Consider the following 26,019-nt stretch of genomic DNA (forward strand, 5'->3'; position numbering starts at 1 on the left):
GATGTTGACTTTGTCACCAATATCTGCTTACAACAGGACACGCTGGATGCCCCAATGGCCCCTTAAGAAATCACAGAACAGAAACGTGTGGGTGTCATTCTTTAATTTTTTTAAAATTTTAATTCTCATGGACCCATGATCCCAAGACATGAATAAAAAATGAAAATCAAAAATGTAACCCTACGCCCTGGGCAGGGTAATGAATGCCTGCTGCCATCCTGCAAATGATGAAGATGGGATAGTAAAAATCTGGCAGTAACAACACTCCTGGAAGCAACTAACCTGAAAGGACGGCTTTTCTCAAGACCTACAGAAGCCAAAGCAGCAACTACCTGCGGTATGAAATAACCTAAGACATTCTTACCCATCTTTGTTGAGGTCCGCCACTGCCACGTCATAGCCAAATGAAGAAGCCAGACCTTCCCCATCAAATATGTGCTCCGGGAGAAGATGTGCAGACTTCAAGTCTCTTTTTAGCAAAACCACAGCTCCACTGTGATTGGCTCTTGGCGCGCCAGATACAAAAGTGATCTCATCTTTGGAAACAATACCTTTCCCTGAGTCCAGAGAAAAGCCTAGAAAAACAAAATACAGCCTTTCACACCAATCCTGTATTTTAGGAGGTGTATGACATTGGTAACACTATCATTAACCTTTCCTCTGGCTTCCCATTCTCTCTCCTCCTGACCTTCCCACCAGCTACCACACTTACGAGTTATAGAGCTAGGAGATCTGACACAGGGACAAAAGGCTAGGCTGCTCACTGCTTTCTATGGATATTAAGACTTTTAAAGAAAAGCATCTATGCTATGCAGCATCTGTATAAATTGAATCGTGAAGTATTCGTGCACATTAAGAATCAATTCAAACCCTATTTTAACATTGGAACTATGGTCAAAGGAGATCAAGCCAGATACTGAATTACCACGGGAATGTTACATCACACACACAGAGACTACACCCAGACTTGTAGCATAACTGAGTGCATAAGTTCTGCTGTAATGTAAGGACCAGTATTTTTACATGAATAATGTCCATATTCAATCTCCTCAGTAATCAGGCAAAAACAAATGCTAACAACATTAATATACCATAGGCAGCATTTCATCATTTTGGATCACCTTAGTTCTCAGACACAAACATGCAAACAAAACCATGATTGATGATATACAGTATTTGAGAACCTACTATAAACAATAGAGGTGAAGACGTTGTCACTGACATGAGTTACACACTTGTTCCGAGGGCAGAAAACATTAGAACTCCCAATTATAAAGCATCAGGTAGGATGCAGATTACAAATACTGAGATCTGGTGGAAAGCGAATATAAATGCCCATGTCAAAAACCATTCAAATTAAGCAAATCTTTCTTTATAAAGGTGAGGCAGATGCGGAATAACACAAGCTCACCCTTTTTGGTGGGTTTTATTTATGAAAAGCTCCACCACTACCGTTGCAGTTCTCAAATTGTGAAGTGAGTTGAAAAACATGATGAGCCACAAGTTTAAAACAGGGTGATAGCATCGGATCCAGCTCTGAAAGCCACCTGGCAGCAGAGCCTCAACCACGGCATGCTTTGTGTGCGCGTCACTTGGGATGAAATAGAAAATAAAAAGATTTATGCTCTGTGTGGATCAAAAAAATTTTTAAATGACCATGACCACAAGACAATTTGTCATCTCAGAGGTCACAAACCTAGGTAGCTATTTGTCATCACATCCGGGGCTTTGTCAGGCTGCTCCCTGGGAGGCCGAGTTTTGTAAACAAACTGATCGGGATCTGTATAGGAAACGCTGGTCAAAAACAGCAGGCCTGGACACATGCACGGGATGGAAGAGATGGAAGAAAAAATAATTACGCTAGGTAAGAGGCAGGGCGGCCACTGGCACTCTCGCCGGACAAGGGGACCACCGCTGCAGCCGGCAAGCTGCGCTCTCCGCCAGCCTCCAAAACCTCAGGCAGAACCTTTTATTCCCAAACCCACTCACATCTTTTGAAACGACAGAGTCACACACAGCAGGGACAAGCAAAATGTAACAATACAAACTTGATTTCTTTCTCAGGCCTCACTTTTGAGGAAATCCATACTGAAAGTGGCAAATGTATTTAAGGAAAAAAAAAACGTTTCATATTTTTATATGTTATATTCTAACAGCAACTACATTTATAAAATCCATGGGCCATCTATCTTAAAGACCAAAGTACTGGTTTCTTGACCACAGCAATTAAAATTAAATACTTCTCATCAAAAATAATCCCTAAATAAAACATTTGAAGAAAGAGTTGTCTGTTAAAATATATTCAAATAAAATGTTGGTTGATAATAGTTACCTTGAAAAGAATTTTAATTTGAAATCCCATGTTTAACACTCAAGACTACAAACCACTCTCTCGAGCTCCCTTCCTGTCCCATGAGAACAGTAACTTGTTATTCACATACCCAGCTGCTTCCCATCTTCTACATTTTCATGAGTGTTGCTTTCCTTGCCTGGGAAATTATTAATGGTGTGACCTTGGGCTAGAAAATTAAGCTCTCTGAGTCATGGTTTTATGCATCATAAAAAGGGGAAAATAATACTTATTTCATAGCAGTGTAGATATGTAAAGCACTGAGTACAGCACCTGATTTATAACACACAGAATGTGATTAACAAGTACTAAGTATGATTTTTTTCTTCATTCTTCTATACCTTCATACCAAGTTTTTATTTTGGGGAGGATGGGGAATATATGAATTCAAAAGTGTTTTTAAATTAACAGCATTATTCACACATTTATACAACTGAAACAACTTAGTGTATGTTTCCTAGCACACTGTTTGGAATTACTCATTTATCTTATACCTGTTTTTTCAACCTTCCATTGTTCCAGTAATATCTTAGTATATGGGTACTTTTCTCCCTGCCATTTTTTTAAAATAGGTTACTATTTAGGTTTAGAAGATTTTTTACATTTTTTTCCAAGGGATGCATAGTAATTATTCTTTATGTCAACTCATACCAAGAATTAAAGCTTTTAAAAGCCTTTGTGTAATTACCATAATGCACATGAATAACTTAGGACACCCATTAGGAGCAATGCAAACAAGCCTTAGGAGTTAGGGAATTGGCACTTAGACACAGTCTGGGTGTCCTCAGAGCCGCTTTAGCAGTCCTGCTCAGCCTCAGCCCGGAAGTCCCCGTGCCACCTGCCAGGGCCCTCCGACATGGGGGTCACACTCCAGAAGCAGGGCCAACCCTCGGAGAATGGCAATCACAGAGGAAGGACCTGGATGTCTTGACCTGCCACTTAAGAGTTAACTTTATTAAATGTAGCTCTTTAAGAGTATCTCTAGAAAGAGACACTGAATGGAGGGGGAAGGCAGCCCAGCTTACTATGAGCACCCGTGCATTTCTTTCATGGCTGCATGAACGGCCTGTTTCAGGTTACAGAGGTGGCCATTAGCTCAGGAGACAGACTTCCAAGTGGGAGGGAGGATGGACAATTTGGGGTGATAGTAGGTTTCTTCCCCCTTGGAAGGAGACCAGGTCAGAAGGGAAGGATCCTAGTTTTCAGTCAGGTTACCTCCGGGATCCCCAAGGCTTAACAACTAGCAAACATAGCCACAGGCCCCCAGCTCCACCTGGCCTCTTCGCAGCCCAGAGGTCCAGGGGCCCGTGGGCCCTGCGAGGGAACGTCACACAAGGTGTCTGAAAAGGTGAGCAAAGGCAGCCACCTACACTCGCTCCTACCTAAGTAACTGTTAGCCGGGACGGGAACGAGACTTTCATCATGCTCAGTCTCTCCTCCAACTTCATAAGGCCCATCTTCAAAGATGTTCATGTCAAAAAAAGTGTTATTCTTTTGCTCTACACGAACAATCCCTAAAGGAATGAAATGGTAAAAAACAAAAAAATGAAGATGAAACAAAATAAAATAAATGATTCCTACTAAACATCCCCCATGCTATCACTGCCTACAGGAAAAAAAATTTGGAGGAAGGAAACACAGAAGGAAGAGAGAGATGACTTCTAAGGTTGTGAAACATGTTTGTGTAAATTTTCATGTGAATAATTAAAAAAAAGCCCCATGCATTTCCACGAGCTATCTTTATAATGCCATGAAAACAGATGGAAAATGGAATATTCACTTAATTAACAAAATCTAAAGAAATTTTTTTGAATGACATGAATTTGATTTATGATATTTTATGTTCGCTGTAATCCTAAATCAATGTCTTTTTTCTGTAGTGTAAAAGTGAAATATATTGATCTTTTCTTTAAGTCACTTTAATCAAGATTTCATCTTTTAAAAATTCTTACAATTAAGAAATTAAAAGAGAAGATTTCATATACTTAGCCAAAATCACTATATGACTTTTTAAAAAGGGCAACATTTTAGATGAGGGCTTATATAGTACATAAGATACATAATTAAAATATACATAATCGTTAGGTGTTTTGTTGTTTTCTTTTACTATATATGGTTTCTGTTCTTGCTGAAATAAAACTATTCTAAAATCAACATTTCGTTTCAATTAGGTCAAAATAACCTGACAAATACTGTTATGTGAAAGACTCTTACTGTAGGAGAAAGGAGGAAAAAGGGAAGTTACCCTTAAGGTTACTGTGGCTGACATATGGAGAAAGGTATTCTCAAGAATCGTTTGTAACAAGAATTAAAACTCGGACATTTTTGAACAGAAAAGGAAACATTTTCCTAAGTTTTTCCTGGTAAGTGGAAATATTATATGGTTTTAATAAATTTCTCAACAGAAGTCTCATTCCCAATCAGATGTATTTTTCTTCATCATGGATTAGAGTCAAGCTAATTGTCTTTTATGATACAGGAGTTTTCTACTAATTACTTCAGGGAAGTTAAACTGTATCTCAGGAACTGAGCAGGATCAGTCAGTTAAAAAATGTGGGCCGTTTTCCTCCCTCCTTCCCAGTATCTCCTTTTACCCATACAACAATAATAAACAACTGTTTCTCAGAAATTATCTGAAATCATCATCTCAAAATTCCCCAATTTGTCTGTCATCTGCCCTTCTAACTTTACTGTGTTATTAGCAAACAACAGCCTTTGGAGATAATGTATAAGGAAAAAAATGCTCATACTAATACACTGTTATTTGTACATACCACTACTCAATCCTATTCAGCTTTCAGATTGCTAACTTAAAACTTTTAGTTTCATGAGACAAATACAAAACAGCAAAAACAACTAATGTTAATTATTACATTCCTGAAGAAAAAAGTTAACTACTTATATTAATGTATAGGAAAAAAATCTCAACACTAAGACATACATATTTCTACGATTGTTTTTACAAAATCACATCATTTAGAGAATTTAATATCCTATCCTACTTTTATAATATACAAATGCCTTAAAATGTACTACATCATAGTATGTATTATAGAAACTATGGAGACATTCTAATTTCTATTTCTATAAACACAAACATCATACCTTTCCAGTTGTAAGTGCCCGGAGCTCCAAACACAATGTAATGAAAGTCCTTAGTAAAAGTAGCTGCTACCCCTTGCTGGCAAGAGCCGAATTTTTCATGGCCTCTCAATCGGCCGTCACAAAAGCTCCAGTCTCCCCCATCCATATCATCTTCAATCTTGAGATTCTCGCTCAGGACGTAACACCTCCCAAAGATGTCTCGGGATTCCTGCTTCGTATTAACATGTTGCCTTTTTTCATATCGATGAGCACAGGTCTGGAAACAGATGGAATAAAGGAGCCCACTCATGTCTGTAAATCTTGTAATTTTCAATAAAGATGTTAATTCTAAATAGGATGATTAAACATGTCCTTATCCTGGGATTAGATCCCAAACTAGCAAATCTTCCCCAAAGTGGCACCAAGGAGACCATTGTCGAATATTCAGAGAATGATGCTCCAATCCAAATATCAAATGTCAATCTGCATGTACAGGCAATTTATCTATAAATTTACCTGTCACATAAACAAAGGAAAACATCTTTTTACTTAATTTCCTCAATTTAACTGACATTTAGTGGCTGTATAAACCTTCATATCAGTGTGAAAATGAGTAATTACATTCTGGAGGAGAGAAATCATGCACATTTTCACAGGGATCAAGCAAACACAGCTAAAGCAAAGACACTTTCCTTTTACTCACACTATTTCCTTGTAATCAGTCCTAATTTACACTCTGAGTTCTGGGATTATTTCCTTTAATATGCCTATTTTTAAAAGGCAGAGAGAATTACATTGCCAGGAAAGACAAAATAATCTATATAATTTCTACAGGGTATTCATAGCTACTCCACACCTAACAAAGGCTAAAAATACTTTATAATATATCCAAGTCATCTTTTTCCCATAGTGTATCCCTTAAATATCAAAATTCAATCTTCACTAAAATTTTCATTTTTTCTCAAAATTCTGTATATATTTTGTTACAGCAACCAGATGTTGAAAGAGACAAAAAGATCATATTCCAACCTAAAAGGCACTTCCAAGACCATCTAGCACAAACTCTGTTTTCTTCACTATTACTTCTATTTAAAGAAGTTCAGAATAACAAGAGTTTAAAATTATCTGGTATTACTTTCTAAGACCTTTCCCTTTTTTTTTTTTTTTTGAGAGACAAGAGTCTCACTCTGTCGCCCTAGGTAGAGTGCAGTGGTATCATCGTAGCTCACTGCAACCTCAAACTCCTGGGCTCAAGTGATCCCTCTGTCTCAACCTCCCGAGTATCTGGAACTACAGGTGCACACCAGGACACCTGGCTAATTTTTCTATTTTTAGTAGAGACAGAGTCTCAGTCTTGCTCAGGCTGGTCTGGAACTACTGAGCTCAGGCAATCCTCCCGCCTCGGCCTCCCAGAGTGCTAGGATTACAGGCGTGAGTAACCACACCTGGCCGTTTCCCATATTTTTTATAACTTATCTATAAAGCTACAAAGTTCCTCAGACAGAAACTATGTGTAGTTTTGTTTTGCTTTAAGACCATCTAGAGTTTTAAAGATATTCAATACAGGTTTATTAATAAGTTCTGTGAATCTGAAAGTTCTAAAGAAAAGCAGGGTGTATAACTGCTTCAGAGTATCATCAGGAAACATAATGCTTTGGTCTCTTCTTGGCATCCATTCCTGCTTTAAAGCAGTCAGCGTGCTACAATGGCTACTCCCCACAGAGGGGCTCTGTCTTGTTTGCTGCTGCAAGCCTGGTACTGACACATAATTGGCACTCCCAACACTGTGGAATGAACACGTTTCTCTACACTTACCACAACTTTGCCCCCTGGACCTTGGCTCTGGACAGTGACCCCCATCCACTGATCTTCCTTGCTCTCCGACGTAGGGTCAGCTGTGGAAAGCAGCACAGTTAGCACTTCCAAGTGACTGCACGGGCTACAAACCATAGATGAACAAAAATACAAGGAACTGTTTCTGAATCGCCTGGACTGAGCCTAGCTACTCAATCTGGAAAAATTATTTCTCATCTCAAGAAAATGGAGACGTGATTTTTGGTAAGACTCTTGCATAAAATTCTATACATAAAATACATACGTCTACATCATGGCCTATTTTGCCCAATAATCCCCTCTGCCCTCCCTTGACACCACAGGTCCTGAATACAGAAAGGTATTTGAAAACTGTTAACACTTAAGGGGTAGCCCTCCAACATGTGCCTCTTACACAGACAATGTAAATCGGTTTCCAAAGTCCAACTATCAACCAAACTAACAAAAAGTACGTATTTCTCTATGTACTCCCAAATTCTTTACATAACAGCATCACCTCAGATTTACTTTAGAATCTCACAGCTGACAAAATATCTTTTTATCAATGCAGAAAGGAGTTATTTTTAGTTTAAAAAAAGAGAGAGAAATCACAAATACCGGTATGTGTGTATTTCAGTATCAATTTAAAACCACTGTATGACCCTATATCCAAATTTTTGCCTTCCTCAATGAGAAACAAGAAAAACATGATTTTCAATCTTGAATTATTACAAAAGTATGAAAACTAAACAACTTTAGACAGAATGAAAAATACTAAAACGTTAAATGAAGAGTATTTGACTAGACTTTAAAAAAAGTATGTCTAGATACTAAGATTATCAGTGGATTTTTGGTTTTGCCTTTATAGATCTATGTATTTTAAAAGTTTTCTACAGTAACATGTATTATTTTCTAATCAGTAAAATACAACAAATGTCATTTCTAAAAGATGAAGCAGCAAGAGAAGAACATAAACATAAATCTGCAAATCTACTTCAACGAAGCATATCAAATTAGGTTTGGTGGAGACTTCTCAGCACTGAAATGCTCTGCCCAACCTACAGGGAAGCAGACAAAATGGATGTTAACGTGCTATTGCATGGCACCTTCCAGCTACCCCAAGTCCTCATTAAAACAAGTCTCTATCGGAGGCAGTAGGGCAAATCTTATCCATGTCGGTCAGCTCTCATTTCACAGGGGGCTGATATTTAAAACAGTCTTTCTCTCAAAAATTTTAATAGCACGTGAGAACTTTTGGCTGCTGAGTACAAGATAGGCACATTCAATTTTCTCGAACTCCTGACCTCGAGCGATCCACCCGCCTCGGCCTCCCAGAGCTAGGATTACAGGCGTGAGCCACCGCGCCGGCCGTCACATTCAATTTTCTTCACCGCTATGAATTCACTTTTTCAACAGCCTCCTGTAGAACCTCAATACATCGCTAGGTGGCAGTATCAACACACCAAATTAGTTTCAAAACCAGGCTTAGGAGGAACAGCAAACCGCTGCATCCCTGGGTGATTAGGAAAGTATTTTCAGGGGAAATAAAAAACAGTCAAGGCTGATGCAATTAAAGGAGGTCCTCTCTGCAATAATAAATGCTTGTACCCCCTTTCCCTCCTCACGGAAAGGGCATGTAGGGTACAGGAGAGCTGTCCAAGTGAGCACAGAATGAGGGCAGAGGAACACACCATCGTTATCAAATTCAATCCGTGTGCACGGCCCCCGGGAGGTGATGTCGCAGCTGTACAGGCCTCCTGTCCTGTTGGCTTTCTGCAGTGGAAGAGCTTCTGCCCGAGGCGCCCCCACCAGCAACCTGTTGATGAAATAGAGAGAATTTAGAGATATGAATTTAATATACATTTAACATTTAAATTAGTCAGAACCAAGGGATTACTCTTTGTCAAAGAGTGCACTAATTCTTCAGCTGCTTGGGCAGACAGGGTGAGGAGAGCAAAGGCAGAAGTGTGATGACTCGCTCACGCAAAACACACAACTACAACTACACAAGGGCAGCTAAAATGGGATACTGAAAGAGGAAAAATATGCCTGTCTCTCATAGTATCAGCAACTCTTGCTAGGTATGAGGCTGGTCTTTAAAAGATACTTTTCATAAAACATGACCCCTAAATAGCTAAGCCAAGGACATTACATGGAACTCAACCGACAAAACAAACACTCCCAACACTGGAAGGTAGAAATAGTCACACTAAGTTTAACAAGTCATAATATGTCAACTTCTGAAAAATACTCAGGCATTTTTCAGGGACAATTTTGATGATATCCTAGATCTTCAGTTTATATACCAATTTGGAACCTAACTTTTGCCTAAGATGCAACTCCACTGAATTATACTCTTTTGCAGTCTTGGCCTCTTTCCAAGTCAATTTTTTTCCAGCTTTATCAGGATGTAATTGACAAATAGGAAGTATATATATTTAAGGTATGCAACTTGATGTTTGTCTTTCCAAGTCAATTCTTACTTCCCGGCTCTCTTGTCATCTCAGACAAGCACCCCATTCTCATCCAATCATACCCCACAAAGGATTCAGGGGCACCTGGTGAAGCTCCACCTATGCACTAGGCATGGGGAGATGCCAGCTACCCTCTCACCTCAGTATTCTTGTAAGAGGGGCCCCACGATCCTTAAAATTTCACTATCGCACAGCCAGAGGGGCTCTTTAGAGATGCCCTAGCTTGTTGCTGGGTTCCTTTTCCAAACACTTCTACCCACCACCAGCTTTACAATCTTTGGGGTCTGGATGACTAATGGAACAGCTAGGACAAGAAACAAACAAAGAACGCACACCTGACTGGACAGAAACCAAGAGCTGAAAGTTTTGGAAACCAGACTGGTGCTGGGGAAAAGGGATGGGAACAGAATGTGCATGAAAAAACAAACTCCCACAATGAAAGCAAGCCACTCCTGGCCTTCAAGAAACCCGTAAATCTCAGATGCAAAAGCAAAACAAACAAAAATATTAACCAAACAGTCCCTACCATCTCCCTTCCCTGCTGGATCCCAATAAAGAATTCATCCCAATAAAAGATTGTATTTTTTAAGCCAATACAAAAAGGTGCAACAGGGGTCAAATGCACTTGGAAAAAAGGGAGGGGAGCCAGGCTGCCCATGGAGAGGCAGTGAAAAGAAGGAGGGGTGGCTTGTGGGGGAACACATGGCCCCCTTAGTGCCTGAAACTTCTTAGTAGAGGGCAGAGGCAAGACTGGGGACGCAGGGGTCGCCATAGGTCTGCCCCACCATCCCAGGAGCTCCAGCAAGTACCCGAGAGGTGAATGCGCTCAGTGACTACACGTGGCAGATGCTGGTGGGCGGAAGCCGGTGGAGCCTGGGAGGGATAGCAGGGTGCTGGGCCAGAGGCACAGAAGCACAGGACATGGGCACTGGAAGCCCCTGGGAGGGTCCAGCCTTCTAATGTTACAGATGAGGAAAGGGAGGCCTTGAGGAAGGTTAATCAACTCTGCCCCTAAGACGTGACAGCCAGTTGGTAGGCAGAACAAAAATGACCTCCAGGCAATGTTGTCTGCATTCCTTCAAAATGCTTCCTAGGAAATAAAACCCAGGATTTTAAGGAGTTTACAACCTAGTTGAAAGGGCAAAATTTACACAAATGAAACACTGAAACAAAAACTGTTCTGTATGGGAGAAGATTTAACACATTGCTGCACTAGAAAAAAAAATTTTTTTCCTTGGGGTCATAGTGTTTTATTATGAAAATAGAGCAAAAACTTTGAAAACAAAACAATCCTTTCTAATTTAATGAAAAATGTTATTTTTATTGTTTCCTGTGTGTGGGTTATGTGCAATTAAATAGTCAATATTAACTGTAACAATAAGAACATCAGTGAGATTTTCACAAACCAACTGCACTTACAAATGCTTTACCAGGCCCCAGGCTCAAAACTAGTGGGAGTTAAGTAAAACTCGCATGGCAGTTACAGTGTTAAGATTTAAACACAGGCAGTCCAGGGAAGGGAGAGTCAAAGCATTATTGTAGTTCCATGGGGCCAAGGTCAGGTAAGAGATTTCCTGTAAAGGTAACCACCTGCAAAGAAAAGGCTATAAAAAGCCATCCAGGTGTCCCAGTGTTGCTACTTGTGTCTTCTCTAACCACTTCCTCTTCTCACCCACACCGGCAGAGGCTCCTAAGCTCTAAGGCAGGCACGGGTTATTTCCTGTTTCCCCCACTCCCTCATTCCTTCACGTGTCCATTCTACAAATGTTCATCAAGAGCCTCCTGGGATGAGTAAGGAACTGCCCCACCGCCCAAACTCTGGCCTGATCCATACACAACTCATTAAACCACAGGGACGTATCAGAGAGGCAATGAGAGGCTGTGGGTGCCAACTGCTGCCTGGGCCGACATGGCAGCAGAGCTGCAGGTGGGCAGGTGAGGGGCACGGCCCATGCGAAGGCTGCGAGACAGTGAGCCGAGGAAACGGGGCCGTGGGGCGCGGGCATGCAGCGAGACCGGTGGAGCTCTGCCCGCGCACCTGCTGAGCCCCCGGCTGCAGCCCGGCTCGTGCTGCGGGGACGGGGTACGGCTGCTGCCGCGCGTCCCGTAGTTTAAAAAGCCGTGGAGGTTCTGAGCGGGTCTGCCTCCCAGCCCCCTTTCTCCTTGATACCGCCATCCTCCACTGTCCCCTGGGTGGCTACAGTGCATACGTGAGACAAGTGTGGCCAATACCAAGCTCTTGCAGAAGAGGGACGTGGCAGCTACCGCAGATGGAAACAGACCACACAGAAGGATGGGGGGAGCAGGGCGGTCTGGGGGCAAAAGACAACAAATTCGGAAAGAAACCTCCTCACGGTAAGAGAGCCGTACCTACGGAGGACAGTGTTAGATGTCACAGTGCCTCCGCGCACCCGCACGTGGCCCGGCCCTGGCAGACCCCGTTCTCCCAACACCCGGCGGCCGCAGGAGGAGGGAACACACCGCACAGCAGAGGGCGCCTGGGACCTCCTAAACCGGCCAAATCTCAGAAAAATAAGGCAAGGCAGCACCTGGATGGGAGAACACTGTGACCCCAATCACACCGAACAGCTGGCAAGTGCCTGCATCCTCAAGGTACAGCTGCTCTCTCTGGTTCAGGAAGTAAGCAAAGGCTTTAATTCTGCTCGGAACCGGCCTTAAATGCAAGAGGTCATAGCCCATTAGCTGAGGCTATGTCTGGCGAGAACAAGTCAATAGGTGAACAGAGCTGTCCAAACAATGACACCAAGGAACAACTACTTCGTAATCTAGGTCGTCTAGGGCCTGGGTGCTGGTCTAAACTGTTCAGTACATGGCCAGCTCCTGAGCTAGTAGAGTGGGCACAAGCCCGGGAAGGACGGTCTGAACCTAGGGGAGCCCTCAGCTAACATCAAAATGTAGTTTCTGCTCAAATTCCAGCTTTCTTCCCTTTTCCTCCAATGCCCTTTGATGCCAAGAGCTGGGCCCCACACCGTCCAGATGGTTCAGTGTGAGAACCAGGTACCCTCTGGGCACCACCAGGATGCCCACAGTAACACCTAGGACCAGGGCAGCTGTGGCTCTATTACAGACTGGCCCAGCATATACGGAGAAGTCAGAACTACAGTGAAAATTCTACTTCAGAACAACAGGACCAGAGAATATGAGTCAAAACCATTGTAGGAAAGTGGTAGAAATTAACAGAGCAGGGTCTACGAAGTTTATTCCTACATCAGGTCAAAAGAAGAAAAACTATATAAATGAAGGGCAAGAATCTGGGTTTGAACTAAGAATCCAGCAAAAAGAACAAGAAAAATTACTTTCTAATTGCTTTCCACAAAGCCAGTGGACAATCACCTCCACCGAGTTTTAAAGCTGCACTAAAATAAAAACTGCTTGTGTATTAAAATATGTCAGAAATCCATGTTTAAGAGACAAAACTCAAAACTTGTAAAACCACATCATAATCTTTAAAGAGATAAACTTTGAAATAAAGTGCAATGTAAACATCTAACTACGTGAGTATGACAGTGAGGATATGACAAAAATTCAGGTTTTCAGAGTATAATCAGAATTCTGGGTACAAAGCTTTAGGACCCACTATTATGCTATTAACTACAAGGTTATTCCAAAATTCTTCAAGTAAGCCACACTCCTGTTTCATATATTCAAGTTCTCCCCCAAAGAGAACTGGTATACTTTTGCATAACTACTTCAATCAAAAGTTCTTGCTTCATTGTCTTTGGCAATAATTCGTTTCCTCAAGGATTAAAGATTCTGCCCCTAGCTGTGCAACTCTGTCCCAGGAAACATGAAATATTGCTTCATTAGAACAAGAACACTATTATTGCTTAATTTAAAACACAGCCTTCTTAGATTGCCCAAATTAAGAAGTAAAAAATTAGAAGGTGGCATTACCGTGGCAACTTTGTCACCACCACATTTAACCTATCTTCAAACTCAATATTTAATTTTTAAAGTAATAAAGATGATAAATAAAAAATAAAGAACTTTTGGTAGAAAGCAACAGATTCCACACTCATCCCAAGCCCCACTCTCTAGACAAACCTCTTGTCTTTTATTCTGGATTTACTTCTAATTCTGGATTATTATATATTTATTTCTTGATTTATCAGTTTTAGGCAATTAACTCTTAGCCCCATAATATGAAAAGGGAAGAACCTAAAATACTCGCCACTTTCCATCCTATATTTAATAACTAGATTTAGTTATTCTATTTGCTATTAAGTTTTAAATATTTAAGCCTCTATTTTCCCTGCATTGACAAAATTCTCAATTCCCTGGTCAGTGAGACAAGGCTATCAGCACTTTCTTCCAAACTTTCCTCTTGGTTTCTTCAAGTCCCACCATCTATCAGCTGTACTTTTATAAGAGCTATTACCACTTACATGTGTTTTAGCCACAAATTGGTCATCTATTCTCTTACACAGCCAGGTAAATATTACCAGTGCTGAACCAAACTGTATTTAGATTATTGTCTTACCACCTGGAACCAGTATCAGAGGCCCTTGGCCTCAAAGGACTGTTCCTAGCATCAAGGTCAAACAGACTCACTTTTTTTTGCATTCTATTAATTGCTTGGTGTGCTTCACATTGGACCATGTCTTTTGCTTTTCTTGGCATTTCTCATTGCCTTTCTTTTTTCTTAGCTTCATCTGAGCATCAATCTTCTCTAAGCTCCCAATCATGCCTTGTATTAAATCAGGATTTCACTGTGCTTAGATCCCCTTTTCAGAGCCTTTCGACCTGCTACGCCACAACGTGGGCTCATTGCTCCCCCAGGTCTGTTGTACAGGGTCATGCTAGGATTCCCTTTCACTGCTATCCTGGGGTGATCCGCTTTGACCTAGCATGCCCTGTTGTAGTTGAATTATCTTTTTAAATACTGTCCTAATAGAACGGCAGGTAAACTTGAGTCCCTGCGTACATAAAAATGTCTTTATGCTGCTCCCACCACCCTTGATTCATGGTTTGAGTGTAGAACTCAAGTTGAAAGAACACTTTCTTCAAAGCCTTGATGGTACTGCTCTAATTTATTCTAATATCCAGTGTACTCAGTGAAACTTCTGATGTTAGTCTGATTCTCTTTCCTTTGAGAGTGACTTTTAAGCTCTATACTTTACCCCAGGCATTCTGAACAGCGTGATGATAGGCTGTAAGCCTTTATTCACATACTATGCTCATGTGACCTCTCTCACCCTGTAGACTCAGAATGTTAATTTCTAGGAAACTCCTCTTATCATACATTGATCATTTCATTTGTTATGTTTTCTGTCCTTTTTCTAGAACCAGTGTTAACTAGTCAGGTGATGAATCTCCTGGGTTAACCTACCTTTTCTCTCATTTTCCTTCCTTCTCTGTGGTTCTGAGATTTTTCAATTTCATTTTCTAGTATTTCTATTGAAGTTTTAAATTCCAGCAGTCACATTTGTAATCTCCAAAAGCTTTGCTTTGATTGTGCCTTTTATATAACAGATCCTATTCTTATTTTGCGGATTTAACATGTTCCCAAAATTCTGAGCATTTTGCCTACAAGTTTTCCTTTAGTTCTTTGTGTTCCCGGATTATCTTTTATTTTTTCTGTTGGTTTACTCCAGCCATTGCCTTTTATGCTGCTAGCTCTCATCATCTGCCTGATGATCCTTGTTCTTTTGTTCTGTTGTATAAAAGGGTCCATTTCTGCTGTCTCACCCCGGGCAGGAATTCTAAAAGGGAGTTCTCAGTGGGGCCTGCTGGGGGTGGGAGGGATCTGCTTTAGGCTGAGTGGGTACACAGCTAGTTGTCACACTGCAAACCACCCTCAGATGTCACCCTCTAACCACCCTCAGATGCCAGGATGAGGAGGGCTTAATTCTTGGGGTGCTAGCATTCACACTAGAAGCCCTAGTTTTGGGGTTTTGTTTTTTGGGTTTTCTTTTTTTTTTTAGTGTCATGACTTGGCCTTGCCCTATCTCTGTAAGAATCAATTCTCTATTTTTGTACATTGTAATCAATTTAAGCTTTGTGAAACATGTATATGTCAATATTCCCCTAACTCCCCAAAAAAGTGCTATGGGTTTTTTGCCCCCCAACCAGGGTGTCAAATGCCAGCAGCCTGTACTCTATACAGCAGTGGGGAAAGATGGTGTCATGTCTTCTGTACAGTCCTTTACTTCCATACCCACCTACTCCTCATCCCCCATCCCTGCCTCACCTGTATGGCACTGGGCAGACCATCTTCCCCCACCCCAGTCCCTGTGTGATGTACTCCAGACTGTGGCTCCTTCCCCTACTAAGATCACAGGCCAGATCCCATCTGCTTTCTGCAATTCTGTGATCTCTCACCTATCAGGGAACTTAGAAGAACCTGGAAGCAAACCCATATACCTAGTCTGCTCTCTGGAACCACAAGTCAAAATCCAGTCATTCCAGGGATCAGATTTTCATGCCAGCCTAGTTTCCCTTTACTTCGAAGATGAATGACTTTCTCCCAACCGTTACCACATCGTCTCTTATCGCTACCACTCCTCACATACCGTGTATGTCTCCAACACCATGTATGCCAAAATAAATGAATGGGGAAAAGTATTCCAAAAAAGACTATTTTGGCCAACTTGTATATTTAAACTTGCATAAATGTAGATGAAATAGTCAACTGACAACATTTGATGATTCAGTTTATACAAATTATTCCCCCAAGGTCTGGCTCTGTTGCCCAGGCTAAAGTGCAGTGGCGTGATCATAGCTCACAGCAACCTCAAACTTCTGGGCTTAAACTGCCCAGCCTCAGCCTGCCTCAGCCTCTCGAGTAGCTGGGAGTACAGGCACGCAACATCACACCCAGCTAATTTTTTCTATTTTTAGTAAAGGCAGGGTCTTGCTCTTGGCTCAGGCTGGTCTCGACCTTCTGACCTCAAGAGATCCTCCTGCCTTGGCCTCCCGGAGTGCTAGGGATTACAGGCATGAGCCATCATACCCGGCCCACGGTAGTCTTGAACTCCTGGGCTCAAGCAATCCTCCCTCTTCAGCCTTCCAAAGTGCTGAGATTATAGGCGTGAGCCACCACATCCGGCCTATACAAACATTTAAAAGTCACATATTATACTAAATATTCATTTAAAAATAGTTTTATTCGTATTTCATGAAGCAAGTTCATTCAAACTACACATGCTTCTTTGACATTACTTCTTCAGAGAGCAACGTCTAACCCAGTTTTCCAGAACATTTTGAAGTTTGTTAAATCCAAGACTTGCAATAATTATGATGTCAAATCCTGACGAATTAGTACTAAATGCGGGCTAAATTTCTTTGCCTCCTTTAAAAAAATCAATTTATTTTTATTTAAAGTATTATAAAACTAAATTTAACCTCTATCGGCATCCACAATTAAAATTGATTGAGGTCACTGAAGTCCTTTTAGGCTAATGTATTTGTAACAGAACTTTGTCACTCAAAATAAAGTAATCAAGAAGGCAGTTCTCAGAACAATTTTGTAAAGGCTTAAATATAAGGTGGAATAATTCTGGGATAAAAATAAGTCTTGCTTTATATTTGGGATATAAAGAAAATGCCTTTTCTGGATTTCTCCATCAGAGCACTCTATGCTGTGGACAGGCATGGCAGGACACCTGGGGCAATCCCTCTCTTTCTGGGGGGCAGAGGCCCTTCCACACTAAAGGCCACACTGTCCTGAGCCATTTTTGGTGAGACTATCCCATCCAATGATTAATACTTCCAGCCTTAGCTAGGCTGACCGTATGTCCAGGTCTCCCTGAGACAGTCCTGGGTCACACCTATTGTCCGAAAGCTTAACATTCGCCCCCACTTCTTTCATTCACAGATATCCCATTTGGAAGACAAGTGATACGGTCACCCCAGCCCCAGATGTAAAGCTGGCAATGACACCTGACTGATGCAGCAGCTTGAATTCAACAGCACCATACTTGAAATCACAACAGTGCGGTGGCATCTGGCTGTGGTTTCACAGGCACTGATAAGTTATTTTGGTCTAGGAAGCCCTACAATCAGTCTCCACAAGATCAGGCTACCCGAGGGCAGCTTGTCTGGTCACCAGAGTGCCCCTGGCCTTATAAGAACACTCTCCTCCACCCAGGTTGACTTCCAGGTGTCCACTGAAGAAGTACGGTCCCCTCCTGGCTGCCGGGGAAGTGCCTGATCTCCAGGGCCCAGTGGGCAACAGAGAACATCCACACCCCTCCACTGCCCCCTAGCTGCCCTCAGCATACCTGGTATCCTGCCTAGACTGTGGAGGAGCTTTGTGCTTCTCTCCCATCCCCCTCCTTCCCCACCTGGTGAGGAGAAGTGGCATTGAAGCTTGCTTGTGCTCTTATCTAAGCCCTGCGCCTCTGCCTCTGTGTAAGCTCTCCTCCCTTGGAACTAGAAAAAGCAATCAACAGACTAACACCTCACAATAGGCTTTCCAGCCAAAATATGTTTTTAAAAAGTTATAAAATGACTATTTTCCATATTTGGGTGACTGATTATTTGGAGATCTAGAAATACATCTAGGAACTCCCCAGAAGTTTTATATCCAGCCGTAGTCAGCCATGCTCTAGCAAATATTATTGTATTTAGTTTGTCCTATTATGTCCTGAAGAATCATTTCAAAATAACCTAGAAGGAAACTCTAGTTGGATAAAACTCTAGTTTTCCCACAAGTAGTTAAGACAGGGACTGACTTCTTTCAGGAAAAAGTCACGGCTATTCCCAACTAGTTAAGCAGTGCCCCACTGTCAGGTTTGGTATCTGGACGTGAAATCCGCACCCCTGCTGGCCGTCTGCACGGCTCAGGGCTATGAGGTGTCGAGAACAGAACTCAGGGCACGTATCTTGCCACTTTTACCCATGGACTTATCCTGAGCTCTGGAGTAGGATCTGGCCCGTGGCAGGCCCTCAAATATTTACTGAGCAATGATCACAGCTCCTCTACCTCTAGGGTGTGATTTGTAAGAGCCTCTCCCCACTGTTCTGCAAACAGCAAAGAAAGTACCAGAGGTTGTTACTACCAAGTGACTCTGTGGCTAACAGCCATCTGTGCAAGGAGACTTTGAGTTGGGCAGGTGTTATGTTTTCTATTGCTGCTGTAACAAGTTATTACAAACTTAGTGTCTTAAAACACATTTACTATCTTACAGTTAGGTCCGAAGTCCAACATGCGGGCTCACTGGCCTAAAATTAAGGTGTCAGCAGGGCTGTGTTCCATTCCAGAGGTTCTAGGAGAGAATCTGTTCCTTGCCCTTTCCAGCTTCTAAAGCCGCCTGCTTTCCCTCCACTCACAGTCCCTTCTTCCATCTGCAAAGCCAGCAGCAGAGCGTCCTCCAGTCTCCCTATTCTACACTATACGGATCCCTCTGTACTGGGCCCACCTGGATAATCCAGGAGACCTTCCCGAATTTTAAAGTCGGTTGATTAGCAACCTTAATCCCTTCTGCAAACTAATTCGCCTTTGCCGGTTAACCTAACACACTCGTACATGTCTGCAGTGTTAGGACACAGACTTCTTTGTGGGCAGCATTCATGTTAAATTGTGCTCACATACCGAGAACCTGAATTCTAAGGACTGCCTAGGTAAGAGCATTTTAGGTTAGGTATTTCCCAAGGGCACACTCTGGGTTAACCCTCTCCCTTACTCTCTTCTCTCCAGCTACACCAGGCTTCTTTCACGCCCCTCCAACCACCAGGGCTCTCCTGGCTCACAACCTCTGCACAGGTCCTTCCTCTCCCTGGAATCCTTCCACTCACCCTTCAGGTCTCTGCTTTAAAGACTTCCAGGCTAGGTCTGGTTCTACCCCTTACCATTTCTCATTCACCCTTCCTTCGTAGCAGGGACCACAGTTAGTCACTATGTGCCTATGTGCCAGATGCCCCGGCTCACTGTCCTCCCTGGTCAGCTCCCTGGGGGCAGGGCCCCCACAGCTGTTCCACCCACTGTTGCACTCCCTGGGGTCCAGCTCAGTGCCTGCACTGACAGGACACTCAACGGGTGTTTTTAATAAATGAATCAAGTAATTTACACAATTAAAAGAAAGTTCCGTTTTAATTTCAACACCCATTTAAAACTGAGAAACCTGAAACCTTCAACCATTTCTAAAAGTAGATCCTCTACAGGCAGAGGGAAATGGGGCTGACCTCCTGGAGATGCTCCTTTGAAGGTTCTAGGTTGTTCTTTAAAAAAATCTTGTATTCTATCTGTACCGTGATTTTTAAAAAGATTATGTAAAAGTTATATAAACGCCTTTCTCTGGCGTTTGCTGCACCCTGCCCCCCACAAAAGCTGTCTTTACCACCCATTTCCAAACTCCAGCTCCAGGCTTTACCCGTGAATTTGCCTTCAAGATCTCCAGCGCAGGTTTCACCCTCTCCAAAGTAAACTTCCTTGGGCAAGGATTTCTCCCAACTGTGCTTAACTGGGGTATAAACTCCTTGAGGGCAGGAATCTGGTCCTACTTTTTTGTAACACTCAAGGGTGTTTGGCCAAGAAAAACCAGAACCCTATCTAACTATACTAACTGGATGATCCAGTTGGGCAAGTATGAGCTAAAACTCACAGTGGAACAAATCTGTTCACCTCCAAGCCTGGCTGTTTACACAGAAAGTTGATTAAAAGGCTGAGGCTTTGTTTTGTCGATGAACTACAACCTCACATTGGAAAGAGATGAGATTTCTAATAACCTTCTAAGAAATCACATAAGAAAAACACACCCTACTTGCAAATTAGGGCAAACAAACTATTACTGTTAATAATATACCAACAGCTATCATCTCCCATGCTCTTATATTAGACACTCTGCTCTGAGTTCATTATGAAGTAGATGCTATTAATATTACCACCACCCATTTTACAAATACGGATGAAAGTTCAGAGAGGACAACCTGCCCAAGGTCACACAGCTGGTAAGTGACAAAACAGGAGTTGTGGCCAGCACTTGCTGGCTCCTAGATTTTGCTCTAAACCACTACACTCAGTCTCCTTTCTGCTTGATTTGATGATATCACTAAAGCACCCTGATTTACCTACTTAAAAAAAAAAAAAAAGGCGTATGTTCCAAGAGTGTGCTCAGTTATAATTAGGGTCTATTAAGTAAGTGTTTTGAGATCTGTGCCACAGGAGCCCAAAGAATACTTGTTGCCCTTAATTGGATCACAAGACCAGCAATTTTGTCCTGGCCTTCCCAAAATTTCACAAGAGATGTCTCCTTGAAAGGGCACGCTGGAGCTAAACTCGGCTTCCAGTGACTGCGATACTCATGACGTTTGAGCCTGAGGGTTCTAGTTCTTACTCGACTCAGTACACGCTTTTACAGGTGATTAAGAAGGGCACTCATGCAATAAAGGACTATCTGAAGCAGAACATGTTTTTATCACCCACATCTTTCAACTCCTCAAGCTCAGGAATGTTTACAGATATGTACTAGGGAAAAAAAACTTTTAAGTCAGAACCATCAATTTCAACTATTTAAATGAAATGCCAACAAGAGTGATCAGACCAGCAAATTAGAGGAGGAGATGATGGCGAAGGAATTCTGGTTCTATCCCTGGGATCTATTTTTGGTATGTTCTTGGTTTACCAACATTTATTTGCTTATCGCCCAGAAATAAGGATTTAAATAATCTCAAGGAAAAAGAATACCAGGAGTGCCAACATAAACATCACAGTAGCCTCTGGCCTACATTTAAAGGGGTCAAGAATACCACTTCAACAAAAATTTATAACATATAGGTATAAATGTATAACTAGCTCATTTTAAAAATAATTAGCTGAAAAAGGTTTTCAGCTGACCAAGTGACTCATATTGGTACATCACTCAAAGAGTTACAGTAAAACGCTGCTGTCCGCTGCAGTAAGGAAAAACGAAAGTCCAAGTTCTGATTATCTCCAAGCAACCCTGTTCTTTTAGTTTCACAAAGTAGCTGCCAGATCTTGTCAAACGTGGCATTTAATCACTTCCTGCGCTGCTGAATTATCACATACCTGATTTTTCAGTTGCCAAATCACATTTGCCTTCACAGGAGTCCAATCTCTAGTGAGTTTTCCTTTTAAGAAACCAAGTGTAAGGAGCCGTATACATTGGACTGGGAGCCCACCCTCCCATCTTTCATCCTCACACAGTGCTTGGCATATAGTAGATGCTTAGTACGTTTCTATTAAGTGAATAAAGTTTGCTTTATAATTAATCACTTTTAATAATTTTAAATGAGTATGTTGTGACCAAGCAAGTTTTTATATGCCTAGTGTACCAAGCATCGATATTATCAGTGCTAATTCTAATAACAACAAAAAAGACTCATTTCTTAAAAGCTGTTATCAAATAGCTCATTGGCAAAGGAAAAAGTGACTTTAAGTTCTATCATTTTTTTCAGTAAAGTGTTTTTAATAAAAACCAGCAAGAGAAAAAGGTATATTTAATGAGCTCACACCTGGTGGGTAGCCACATCCATTTTACTGTTCCAATAGCTTAGGAAATCCAAATTTTTCAATGTTTTGAAAAGGAAATTAATATGATCACAGTTTATTTTCTAAATGAGATAACTGGAACAACAGGCTTAGCAGCCCTGCCAGAGACTGCTGGCTGTCACCCAATATTGGTTCTCCCCTTTTTCCATTGTGAAAGACTTTTGAGCTGGGTCTAAGGCCACGCTGAAGAAACGCCACTCATTTCAGCCTCCCTTTCCAGCTGGTCGTGCCATGCAGCTTGGTCCTGCTGGACAGGACACGTGACAAGTACCACGCTGCTGCTTTCAAGACTCTTAAAAGGTGGTGTGCATGTGCCTTCGGCTTTATTCTTCCCTGTCCCTTTCTGCCTCGCACGTAGATGCTTGGATTACGAGGTTGAGGCTCCGATGGTGGAGCAACAGGCTTGAGTTCTGGGTCCTGACACCTCAGACCAGCTATCCAGATTTTTATAGACCAGGAAGTCGAAGACAAAGCATAACCAAAAGAGGTCTTTGGAGCTTTTTTTAAAAAAGACAGATTTAGAAATAGGATACTATGAATAAAAAAAAGGCAGGCAATTTTTAAAAGTGTATACAAATATTTACAGAAATCAAGTTATACGGCTAAACATTTACATTGTTTACTACTCTACTCCAGCAATTAGATACTTAAGAAATATTTAGGACCAGTGTCGCTCGGGAACCAATTAAGGAGCACAGACAGTGGCCAGAGCACTGGAGCTGTGGCCCGGAGGCCCCTTGTTGTATGAGGACATGTCCCACCACGTATCTGGAGGGAAACGTGGTGAATGGAGGGGGAACTCCTATCGGAAGAGAGGCCAGGGCAATGAGAAGGGACACCCAGGGATTTGGGGCAGAGCTATTTACAGGTTGAATATCCCCTTCCACAACGCTTGGGACCAAAAGCGTTTCAGATTTTTTCAGAAAATGCTCCAGTGACCATTTCCTTTGAGCGTCATGTCTATACTCCAAAGTTTCTGATTTTGGAGTATTTTAGATTTCAGGTTTTCAGATTTGGGATGCTCAACCTGTACCAACCAGAGGTTATTTTAATATTTTAGCAGCTAGTACTACTTTATTGGTATGTACTGGATCAGTCCTACTTAGGCCTGTTATAATTGGGATAATACAGAAAATAAACAGAATATAGAATATACCATAATATAGAAAGCTTACACTTTCTTATCTGCCCTGTGACAGACTGGCAGGCCAAAACCATAATCGGAAATACTGAGGGAGTTACAGGAAGACTGGAGGGTTCCAGTCCCAGCTGCACCACCCGTTAGCTGGCCATCACCATGGGTTGCCTGTGAAACGGCTCTATCTAAATTTTCTCGTGGGGCGTTGCAAGGATCAAATGAAATAATGTTAAATAACTCTGTAAACTCTTATCACAGTGATGAAGCATTACACGCAATCTTACACATTCCAATAAGCCATTCTAATTTTAACATTTTAACAAATGCAGGTACAGGCAGGGCACAAACACTGAAGCCCTCTAGAATCCAACAGCTTGGGCATAAAGCTGTCCACTTTAGTTGTTGAAAAGATTCTACCAATTCCACTGGTAGAGCAGCCCATGGTGATATCAGATGGGTAGGATGTGGTTTGTGACAGAAAGGAATGAGGGCAACCACTCCTCAAGAATTAGCCATGATCATTAAAATGACACTCGGCAGGCCATTGCACTAGGCATTGATCTTCCATTTAAGATGAAATGAGGTAGGCACAAAGTTCTTTACTGCAGCACTGCTTTTAACAGCAAAGCATTAGAAATTACCTAAATATCCAGACTGGTTAAATAAATCATGGTGCATCTAAAACTTTGCAGAGATTAAATACTAAGAAAGATCTTTGTTTACAACATGGAACAGGATCAAACATGCCAAGAGAAAAAGAGGAAGGTACGGAATATATGGCATGCTACCAAACATGTGAAAAATGTATATGTATGTATTTGTTTATAAATGTATAGGTATCTCTAAAAGGATCCACAGCAAACCAGTAAAACAACGGCTGCCTCCAGGAAGAATAGAGTGACTAGAGACCAAGGGTGAGAGGGTGACTTTTACTCCATACCTCTTTGTAGTTTTTATATTTGGGCCATGTGACTGTACTACCTATTCAAAAATAAATAATTTTTTAAAATGGCATCAGTCAGTGGACAGTGAAGTCACTGAAAGTTCTAAAGAAAATGACAGTCATAGAGGTAAAAATCAGTGCCCAGAAGTCATAAAGTAAACCTTATAATCACATAAAAGAAGTTCGCACATGCTGTCTCTACGTAGGCAGTTCCAGGCAAAAAAGTCAAAGATTGATTTTTACAGCCCATTCCAGAGGCATGACAACATCTCAATAAAGCAAGCGTATAAACACGCACCTACTGTGCACCAGGCGCTGTGCCAGCAATCCGGGTATTATAATAAAGTGCAAATGTAAGGGAAAGATTGAAATATACGGAAGAAAGGAAATGCAAACAGCTGAAAGGATAGACAAGCTGTCCACAGAGTCCACAGTCACGTAAGGTGCAGTGTGAAATGCAATGACGTCAGCGAGAGAACTCTAACTTTCACTACACAAGTCCACGGCACTGACAGCACTTGGGAACACCTCAGCCATGGAAAAAGCATCCAAGAGAAACTCCTCGCCCCTCACAGCCTCGTTTTAGAAGGGACTGAATCAGTCTAGTCCAGGGAAGCCCCTATTTTCAGAGCTAAAGCACTGTAGGTACAGTTTCTAAATAGCTGCAGGGTGCAAACGCCTCAGTCCCAGCTGCTGTGGACCCCGCCCCACCAGCCTGCAGCAACCACTTCCCATGGGGAGGAGCTGGGTCTGCTCGGCAGAGTCAGGGCCTGAGTCAGCCACCTCACTTTTCATCTAATCTGGAGCAATGGATGAGAGGTATGGCAGGAACCAGGACTCCTTGCTCAGAAACGTAACGGAGGAGGTGGGGACCACTATGGGGAACACGCAGCTGCTTCTGGACTTGTGCTTAAAGGCAAATCCAGGCCTAGCTCCTCATGGAGAAACGTGTCTCATCTCAGCCACTCGAGATGGCAACTCTCCACGATGAGAAGATTCAGATAAGTTTGTCGGGACTTGACCAGATCTGCTTAAGCTTCTGGTGACATTTTATAAAAACAGACACATTGGCGAGGTGGACCTCTGCTTAGGGACAAGGGTTCTAGTGAACAACAAAGCAGAAACAGCTCTGGACATGAAGGGGAGTTGGGAGTACAGCCGTCAGTCCCCGATACGGCAAATCCTGGGCCTCCATTTCTTGGTTTTTAAAATGAAGGTGGTGGTCTACCTTTCTAGACCATTCCTTGAGTTCCTTCCTAACTCCTGCAGGTGATAAACAGTTTCAACGGTAAAGAAACCCACAAAAGCATTATTGGGTAATATTTCTAGAATATGCCCACTCTTTGTGCACATGAAAACACCTATGCCTTGTGTACTGAGTTTAAATTTCTTCTTTTAAAGCACATTTTTTATTTTTGAGGAGTGACAAGTGTCAGGCTCCATGTTAAAGCTCTAGGCAAACAGATAAATCCAACCCAAACCCACCTACAGCAGCCTCACAATTCAGAACCTTCAGTTAGGTTCTACTCTGACAGCTTGTATTCATTATTTATTAGCATCTATTCTGACAGCTCCCAAATAGCTGATTAGAAATTTTGTCATGAAAACATCAGTAAGAATAAAGAGAGCCTATTAAATAAACTAAACTCAACAGGATCTCAGCAATAGAGAAATCAGTCATTAAAAAAACATATCAAGAATATAAAGCTGCTCCCAGGTAATAGATTAACAGGCTCTAAAGGCAGG

General features: G+C 41.9%; 1 protein-coding gene across 4 annotated transcripts in view; it reads right to left on the bottom strand.

Moving 5' to 3' along the window:
• The window catches only part of ITGA6 (integrin subunit alpha 6), a 72,728-nt gene that overhangs the window by 33,130 nt on the left and 13,579 nt on the right, over positions 1-26,019 (bottom strand). For 3 of the 4 annotated variants that reach the window (XM_045559863.1, XM_045559861.1, XM_045559862.1), the window contains exons 2-6: positions 8,938-9,062; positions 7,250-7,329; positions 5,456-5,711; positions 3,733-3,864; positions 365-575 (exon numbers count right to left, since the gene is read on the bottom strand). In XM_045559863.1, coding sequence (XP_045415819.1) covers positions 365-575; positions 3,733-3,864; positions 5,456-5,711; positions 7,250-7,294 — 644 coding nt within the window. In that variant the 5' untranslated portion in view covers positions 7,295-7,329; positions 8,938-9,062. Of the gene's footprint in view, positions 1-364; positions 576-1,696; positions 1,814-3,732; positions 3,865-5,455; positions 5,712-7,249; positions 7,330-8,937; positions 9,063-26,019 lie in introns of all 4 variants that reach the window. The other variant, XM_045559864.1, reaches the window with a different exon arrangement.

The sequence above is a fragment of the Lemur catta genome, chromosome 8, assembly GCF_020740605.2.
Source record: "Lemur catta isolate mLemCat1 chromosome 8, mLemCat1.pri, whole genome shotgun sequence".
NCBI classification, from domain to species: domain Eukaryota; kingdom Metazoa; phylum Chordata; class Mammalia; order Primates; family Lemuridae; genus Lemur; species Lemur catta.